Source organism: Drosophila pseudoobscura, chromosome X (assembly GCF_009870125.1).
Source record: "Drosophila pseudoobscura strain MV-25-SWS-2005 chromosome X, UCI_Dpse_MV25, whole genome shotgun sequence".
NCBI classification, from domain to species: domain Eukaryota; kingdom Metazoa; phylum Arthropoda; class Insecta; order Diptera; family Drosophilidae; genus Drosophila; species Drosophila pseudoobscura.
Window position 1 is genome coordinate 3,777,905 of NC_046683.1, and position 9,340 is coordinate 3,787,244.

At 44.1% G+C, this 9,340-nt stretch overlaps 1 protein-coding gene across 3 annotated transcripts; it reads right to left on the reverse strand.

Moving 5' to 3' along the window:
• Positions 1–466: 466 nt before the first annotated feature.
• Positions 467–8,694, reverse strand: LOC4815672 (NCK-interacting protein with SH3 domain). Of its 3 annotated transcripts, XM_015185826.2 has the most exons (10): positions 8,538–8,694; positions 7,503–8,133; positions 5,660–5,928; positions 5,301–5,450; positions 3,957–5,234; positions 3,692–3,889; positions 3,514–3,622; positions 3,236–3,445; positions 2,988–3,160; positions 472–2,929 (listed from the first exon to the last, which is right to left on the reverse strand). In XM_015185826.2, exons 2-10 carry the CDS (start codon positions 7,636–7,638, stop codon positions 2,738–2,740), a joined length of 2,715 nt encoding a protein of 904 aa, XP_015041312.2. In that variant the 5' UTR covers positions 7,639–8,133; positions 8,538–8,694; the 3' UTR covers positions 472–2,737. The 3 variants fall into 3 exon arrangements, with proteins under 3 accessions (XP_033238505.1, XP_015041312.2, XP_033238506.1); XM_033382614.1 differs by lacking the exons at positions 7,503–8,133; positions 8,538–8,694 and having other exon boundaries at positions 467–2,633; positions 2,695–2,929; XM_033382615.1 differs by lacking the exon at positions 8,538–8,694 and having other exon boundaries at positions 7,537–8,188.
• Between the last annotated feature and the right edge of the window lie 646 nt (positions 8,695–9,340).

Below are 9,340 nucleotides of genomic sequence, written 5' to 3' on the forward strand. Positions count from 1 at the left end.
ATTTCATTCCAGGCGCTTAAATTAAGGATTTAATTTAAGCGCCCAGAAATTTCACAAGTACTCTCGAAAACTGCTTAGCTTGCCTTTAACCTTTCGCACTCGAATCAAAATTATGAAATGAAAATGGGTTCGGCTCGGATCTGCCTCTGCCAGTCCTGTACTAGAGATGGTCGCTTATCGGATCTTTCCAGAGGCTCACGAGTGCACGAGTGCTGTGACAAATTTCCAACACGAAAAACAGTAAACGCATCAATATTTTCCCACACTACATAGAACAGAAAATGATCGTGTATTCCACCAGAATTCCAAGCACAGGGCAAGATAAACCTAAGACATATTTTTAAGAAAAATGGTGTTCCAGTAATGCGAATGCATATATCTTGAGCTCATACAGGCAGATTCGTGGCTTTTGCCATCAAAACAGTACATAAATATTTGTTAACCACTAAATGGTGCTATCTTAGGGTTGGGTCTCTTCATGAAAGCACATTTATTGAACTCATTTTTGGCCAACAACTAACCAGAGTTATTAGATTTACCTTTATTTGTGTTTGATCATTTCGTTTCTTTACAATTGCGATTTCGATATCGTTTTCCTGTTCGTTTTCCCCGATACATTTTAAAACTGTGTAATTCTATTTTCGGCTGTAGGATCTCTGTTGTCTCTTGTTTGTTTTTAAAAGTTAAGAACTGAAAAGTTAACAATCTTTAAAATTAGCTCTATTTGCTTGACTTAAACGTGTGTTGTTCCTTGGTAATGTAGTTACTCGTATTATTTAACTTTCATTGGGTGTCTTTTTTGTTTGTATTGCTGCTGTGCGTGCACGGGGTGAGGTGGCGATGGCCTCTTATAATCATTAATAAGTTAAGATTAAGTTACAATAATTGTGTTCATCTTGTTTTTAATTCAAAATCGAAAGGTACAATTTGTTGTTATTAATATTATTATTTGTAGGCAATTGATTTTAAGACAATTCACGTTTCACATTCGTAATTTCGTTTGTTTTTTTTTCGTCGTCGTTTTTAATGTTTATTTTGTTTAGTTTTAGTTTTTAGTTGATGGTTGTAAATATCTATTACTCTCTACGAAAATTATGGCAAATTAAATTCGTTTCTTTTTGCATCAGCAGCAGCTCGTGTTTCGGCTTTAACACACAACAAGAACAAAAATCGACTGCAATTATTCAAATATACATACACATGTAGGTTTTTTGATTAAAAGTTTCTGCTTAAACAATTTAACAATGCCTAACAATAAACTTAATAGTAGATAAAATTCACCAATTGTGAGATATTGCACAGCTGCCTCCAACAACAACGACAACAACAACAACGAAATCGCTTCTCGAACAATTTGAAATTGTTAAATCATAATATCTTGAAGAAAGGCGGGACCTCCTCCAGAGCGAAAGAGATCTGTGTAAAAGTGTTTATGTGTGTGTGTGTGTGTAGTCGTTTGTTGAATATATAAAAAGATCAAGTTATAACAATTTTAATATTGTTTCCTTAAAGTGATAGAGAGAGAGTCAGAGAGAGAGAGAGATAGATAGAGAATAGAGTGCGTGTGTGTATGCGAGTGAGGGAGAGAAATGCATTGCCTTCTTTGCTTGTTTTTTAGGCGGAATTAAGTTCCTCCTTAACCACCTACTTCTCCATTTTTTCCATTTCCATTCCCAATCCATATTTGAGCTTTAACAATTTTCAATGATTCCTTGTTCTTTTCTTTTCTTTTAGTTTCTGTTTCTGTTCTCCTCATAGATTATATAAACAAATTCAACATTGTATGCACTCGTATGCCTGTTATTACATATAACATATGACTGGTTTTTTCCGTCTGTTTGTCTTGTCAAATTAGCACTTTAGCTCCAAATACTTGTCATATATGTATCTTGTATGTATGTATGTATGTATGTATGTATATAATCGTTAATATAATTATCGTAATTGTTATTATTCTTGTAGATTGCAATTAACATTTCCTTCCCCATTTCTTATGAATTGAATGTATATTTCGTTATATATGTATGTATAATTATGCTATAAATATCATCTTCATTGAGTGTCTGTCAAATTTGTCTGTTTCAAAGTTTCAAAATCAGTTTGCAATTATAGCTATAGAATTGAAATAGGGTTTTGTTTTGGTTTGGGTTTGGTTTGGTTTCTTTCTGGTTTGTTGTTTGACTCTGGTTCTCTGGCTAAAAGCATCGTCTCTAAATTAGTAAAATAATTTAGTGTAGACTACTGCTACGGCTATTCCCTCCGCATGTCCACACACTACCTATGCCTACTATACGTATTGCTATGTATACATATATGTAGATGTAGGCATACCTATTGTACGTGTGCATGCATGTACATATGTGTATTGCTAATGTGGTACCGGCTACAAGGTTGCATCTACTCCACATGCAACTAGTACATTTGTTACCTGCCCCCAGCTTACAGACTATATTCATCATAAGATATATGTTGTGTACGGGGAGTCGTGTGTTCACTTGTTGCTTGTTTTCTGCTCTCTGCTTTCTTGCGTCCTCAATCCGGAATAGATCAAAATGCATTGTGAAGTTAGGGGTATTCAGGACCAAGGTCAAATGCACAACAATACAAATGCACTGAATAAATTTCAATACGAACTATAAATAATATTTAAGGTTTTTGTTTTTAATGGTTGGCTCGCTGTTTTGTTTGACTCGCCTCACTAGCAACGCTTTAATTTGGTTTCAGTTTGGTGTTGGGTTTAAGCCTTGAATAGCTGTGGAAATTCGTTGGCTATTTCCCGCACCAGCTGCTGATCGGAGGCACTGCACTCGGTCTCCTCGCAAAAGATGCGTGTGAAGATCTTCATAAGATCGTGCTTGCGGTGCTCGTGTTCCTGATAGTTTGTGTTGCGCAGGATGCGTCGGCACAGCTCCAAGTAGCAAGGACGAGTCTGAATCAAAACAGTAACGAAAACAGTACGTGGCACGTGGCACATGGGTGCTACTTACCGCACTGCCCGCATCCAGATCCGACAGCTGTCGCACCACAATGTCGATGAGAACCTTTATATCGTTCGTGTAGAACATGCCAGCCGTATCCGGGTGGCTGAAGATGTCAATGAACATGCGGAGCACCGTGTTCATATGCTCATTCGGATGCTTCAGCAGTCGCGTGGGGTCATCTGAGGATACAGGATAACGGATAACGGGTAAGCCATCACAAGTAGCAGTCAGGCACCCCAACCCCAACAACTCACCCTCCCGATTGAGCAGAAGCAGCAGCTTCTCGGTAAAGACTTTGGCCGTGGGCAGGCTTTGCATCGCCTCGATGATCACGTTGTATGTGTTTTCGCTGAATTGCTGATTGAAGGACAGTATCAGGGCAATGACCATGTCCACCAGCTGCTCTGGGTTATTGCCCTCGACGATCTCCAGCAGAAAGCTGGCAAAGTGCACGCCCAGATAGTCTGCAAGTACAAGTACGTGTTGGATAAGAATTGAACGATTGAACTGGCTGATCGACACGCCAACGCACCTTGATGATTCACCGGCATCGGTTGTCCCAGCGAGAAGACAATGGTCAGCATCTTGACCAGCTGCTTAAAGCGCTCTAGGTTGGAAAAGTGAGTCTTCATGTCTTCCACCTGGTAATAGAGAGAGAGAGGAGGTAAGAAATAAGCTTTGTTTCGTCCCCTCAGACGGCCCCCAATTACAATCTCTAGCGGTAGCACCGACGTCAGCAATATGTCCACAATAATGTGATCCAGATGACAGGCGGCGGTGAATGTCCGGAGCAGCAGGCGCTTGATGGACCAGCGTGTTTCCATTTGATAGTACTGAACCAGATTGATGAACATCTGGTACTGGTCGCAGGACATTTCATAGCAGCTAATGTTCTCGTCCGCATTGTTCTGCAAGCAAATTTGGATTGCAATCAAAAAATACTACCGCATAAATCCCCTCGTAGCTTTTAGGTACCAGTATCTCAACCAACTCCTCGAGGAACTGAATGATATCCTCCTCGTCCTCGTACAGCATCCAGGTGCGCTGTTCCGTGTCGTTTTTGCAGTCCGCCAGCTGCCCAAACAGATACTGCAGTCGCTTCGAGTCGTGCGTGATGCCCAGTAGCTCTTTGGGCGTAGGCACCTTGCCGGTGACATGGACGGCGACGGCCTCCAGGTACGGGTTGATGGAACCGTTGTACAGCTGCTCCAGGCTGGTCAACACCACACGCAGCGCCTCGCACGACAGGTCAAAGCTAAGATTCGTATTCCGACGCAGCGCATCCACAATCTGATACACATCCGATGATTCCACCTTTAGCTGGCCACGAATGTAGTTCGCTTTGTCACAGGCGGTTCCAGCAGCCGCCTCCGCGCCCTCAATGTCCGTGTGCCGGTGGTGCGAGGGCGAGGCCGAGGCCGAGGGACTGTCTATGCTGTCCAGGGCCTGGCTATTGTCAGCACTATCTGCGATGGCGTTGCCCACATCATCGCTGGGCACTGCACTAGCATCGTCTGACTTTTCCTGCGTGCTGTCCGGCTCGTCACCAGCCGCATCCGCATCCGCATCTGCATCCGCATCGTGATTTCTTGCACTGCCAATGCTGGCATTGCCGGCACTACTGCTCCTCTTCATGCCAGAGGCAGAGGTGGAGGCGGATGCGGAGGCGGTACTGCCACTTCCGTTGGGTGGCTTGTGATGCTGGCTTGTGCTCAGTTGACTGGTCTCCTTGTACGTGGTCACCACGTCCTCGCTGGTGGTGGTCGTTGTCGTTGTCGTCTCTGAGGGCTCTGAGATGCTGTTGTCCTGTGCCACATCCGCCACGGCAGCCACAGATGCCACGGCCACGGCTGCCACATTCGTTGCCTTTGTTGATGTGGCAGCTGCAGCTGCGGCTGTGCCTGTGCTGCCTACTAGCGGCGGTGCTGGCAGCGGCTGTTGCTGTTGCGGTGTCTGGATGGTGCAGCTGCTGCTCGGCATCTGCATGCTGCCCATGCTGGGCGACTCAACCATTGCCTGGCCCTGGGGCTGGCTGCAGCCGACCGCCGGACTCGACATGCTTTTTCGGCTCATGTCCAGCCGCTGGGCAGCGGGCGGCGGACTGTGATGCCTGTGCTGGTTGTGGGAGTGCGAGTGGGTTTGCGACTGGGACTGGGGCTGCTGGTGGGGATGCGAGTGTCGATGGCTGCTGACTTTATCGCTGTAGCTCTGAGAGTATGAGAGCGAGGAGTCACCGTCCCGTTCCGAGCTCTCCTGCAAGGGGAGGACCAGGCGTGAGTGGGTTGGGATTTATGAATTGAATGGTTCCACACCACTTACCGCATAGAGCCTCTCCATGGTGTTCTTCTTCTCGCGCAGCCGGTCCAGCAGTTCGTCCTTGGACATGATGCCATTGATCTCCTGGTCTGTACACTTCTCCAGCGACTCAATCGACGAGTTCAGAAAGCTGATGAGGAAGTCATGCTCCACCTGCGGGGGGAGCAGGAGGAGGAGAGATAAGAGTGGAGAAATGAGTACCACAATTTTACTCTCCATTATCATTCCCATTCCCACGGAATCTCATTTGCCTTCAGCTTACTGCACCACTCGAGACGCACTTAAACTAGATCTTTAAGTACTCAACCCGCCTGGAGTACCCTGTGCCCCCGTGCCAGCGTTCCAGCGTGACACTCACTCACCTTAATCTTCATTACGTAATTTGATGGGACAAAACCAATGTTGCCCTTCATGCTGACCACCTGCCACCAATTGCGCTGGCGGGCGGAGGTTTGGTACAGAATGAAGTACTCGCCCTCATCGAAGCTGATTGTCTTGGGATAGACCGCCTGAAAGTCGTACAGGGCCTTGAGCATCTCTATACCGTTGCCAACACCAAGAGAGAGACCTTCCGACGTTCCTGCTGTTGATGCTGCTGCTCCTGCGGCGGGAGATGTGGCAGCTGCGGCAGCTGCAAAATGCAAATGTAAATGGTATTGAAAAGGGAAATAAGTGATTAAATTCTTAGTTATATTTCGGGGAAAACCACAATTATATGAAAGTTGGATGAGGGCGTCGGCACACTCATACGTACACACACAGGGCACACAGGACACAGGAGGACACACCGAAGAGTCGGGCGGAGGAGAGAGAAGGAAACAACTGCCTGCAGGCCGCAAGGAAAGTCCACTGCCGAGGGCCAACTGGCAACTGCCGACTGGTGAGGGTATGGATTGAGGCCTTTGGGACTCTGTTGTGTGTGCAATGCAGCAGCACACATACCCATGCATGAAACACACTCTCTCTCACACACAGAGTAGCACGTAGCAGTAATCGCGATGGTTGCAACAGCAACACACAAGAAAGGGGGGGGCGGCGGAAGGGGGTTTTCTTTATTACAGCGGAAAAGGAAAATGCAATTTTCATATTTTACTTGCTTCTCGCTTGCTTTTGTCTGTCGGTCTGTCGGGGGCTGTCTGTCTGGCAGGTTCCTGTTTCTTCCTGTTTTTTTGTGTCCGTGCAGCAACACGCCTTGCGCTTTTGATCCTATTCAACTTTTATTGTTTTCCTCGCACTCACACAAACCCACACACACACACACACACACGAACACGCACACACAATCATGAAGGCGCACGTGCCTGCAAAAAGCTTCTGCGCGCTTCGGGACCACTTCAGCCTCGTGCTGCAGGAATATTTGTGTGAAAATCTCAACACACGAGGAAAATCCGTTTCAAAACAGAACGCCCACTCCACTGCCTCGCCCACTCTCACCACGCGCGCGCGCTCTCCTTCTCAATCTTTCTCTCTCTCTCTTGCCCAGAGAACGCTTTACGGTAAAACCATCACCGAGAGCCAGAGAACGGAACTGGTTCACAATGGAAACCGCCATAAGCGTTCAACGATAATAATTTGATGTTCTATATCCCCTGGCAGGGGGTATTATGATTGCTGTTTAAATATATTTACATGTAAATATGTATGTATAGTTCTTTCTGTCTGATTTCTAGTCCCTCAAGTTTGCGTTGCTAGGCCAGATCATACAAACTATCTCCCGACAATAGAAGCAATCTTTTGCAAAATGCTTAAGAAATTCATAATACATATATTTTTAAGTGGACTGAAATAGAGTGAATATCGGTTACCATATGTATGCCATGGAAAGGATGGATATGCAGGGTCATTTCAAGCTGCTGATTTTTTTTAATTAACTAAATTGATGGTGTATATATGTATTTATGCACACAGGTAAAAAGTTATGGAAAAGTTTAGAACAGTTGGTACTAATTCCGATACAAGTGGATGTACCGTTATAAGCAGGTGCTGCTGGGCACCTGCAGGACTCCCACAAAACACACACACAAGTTAGCCGGAAACAATCGCATAAAAATATACATAAATACATACAAAATATATATGTGCATATATTTCAAAGTATCTGTGCAAATATGTGCAAATGGAGAAACAATTAGCAAAACAACAAAAACGAAGAACAGAAATGGAAATGGAAATGGGATCCCTTCAGTCCCTCATGTATTCACTTACCCATATTTTGAGCGCACCTTTTGCTGAAACTTACTGTTGGCTCGTTATTGGCCCTTCGCCTGTTGTCCCTGGTCCTGCTGCGACTCCTGCTGCTGTTCCTGCTCTGCTGACGTCGACGGCCCAAGGACGTTTGCATATATTTAAATATTTTCGCGAAGCGTTGTCTGCTTCCGCTCCTGTTGTTGATTTAAGACTTTTGTTTATGGGCGTTTTTTACGCTCTGCCTCTGCCCTTTACCACTCGTTGGTCCGGCCAACTTTTAGCAATAACCGTAAATTGATTGGCACGCCCTTCTCGCACTGGTTGCTGCTGCTGCTTTGCTGTGCTGTGCTGCATGAATAGCCAAACGCGACTCTATGTTAACGTAGTTGATTAATTACGATGCTATGCTGTTGCTGCCTCGTCGTCGGATGCACTTGTTTCTCTCTGACCGTCCCACGGCTCAGGCGGGGGTGGGAGTTTATCTGTCTGTGTTATAGGGGCGGGCTGGAGAGGGGCTCGTCACCTTCGTGATTCGGCTGCTATCGTGCTGGGCAAGGTATGTCAAATAGAAGGTAGAACAGTCCGTTTGGCATCCAAACCTTTTCAGAATTTTGCTGGCAAAGCTGATGCCGCCAGATTGGCAAACAAACTATAGTACCCATAGAACAAGACAAGAACGAACACATATGTGTATATGTATAAAATTCAAACACAACAGTAGTGATGTACTACTTTGTAGCACTAGGAATATTAAAATAAACAACAAAAATAAGTGCACACTTCAACAAGAGAAGTTGTGTTGCGCGAGGATAGTGTCGTGTCGTGTTCAGCCCATAGGCGGTGCCCATCACTAGCGGTCACGGATGTCAACAAAATATTATCCTACTGAAAGGTATACTTTATAAACATAAAACCGCAAATCACACACATGCACTCACGGTAACGGTGGTTTAGCTTTGTTATTATTTGCCAGACATTTCTCACAGACGGCGGACCATTCATTCCCAATCCAAGGAAAGCAATCATCCCACACCATCAATTAATTTCGCTTACGTTTCATCCAATTTCTTCAACTCAATAATTGTATGAAATTTGATTTAAATTTTAACTTTAACTTTAATTAAACAACTAATTTTGATAACACACTTATTTAATCGTGTTTATGTTTTGCTAAGTGTGACCGCGGATTTATCGACAAAATATACGATCTGACCCTCAGGAACATACCGATATATACGTCACGATTTTCAAAATATACCGTTAATATACTGACGTTCAAGCTCTAACGTATTCCTCGACTTAGACATTAAGCTTAGCTACTAACTAGCTAGCATCACTAAAAATATGATTTTATCCGATTGATGAATCATCTTTCTACAAGACTGGATAATATAGGATAAGGACTCCCTCTTGTCTATAAAATAGTTTTTAAGCAAAAAGACAAAAACATATATATACCCTATTTCCTTCAATTAATATTAAAATTCTGTTTTCCAAGCTGCTTTAAAACCAAACTATTTAGTTAATAATAATAATGACTTTTGACTCATGCATTTAACTAGATATCTGTACAAACATCTCGATTCCATCGCGATAAATATTACCTGCAGAGACAGACACAGCCTAATCCAAAAACGAGAACGAGAGATATATGCATCCAGTTGGTTTTCCAGTTGAGCTCAGAGCAGCTCTGCGGCAGAAAAGCTAGATTTTTAGACTTTTCAGGGCAAATTTAGCAAAGTCGAATTTCATAAAGCTCTGAGAAAAATCTACAACAAACGGCTATCGGTACTATCGACTAAAAAATCCCTAAAGCTTCGCGAAAAAGTGGTGTTGTTTGAATTGTTAAAAAACGA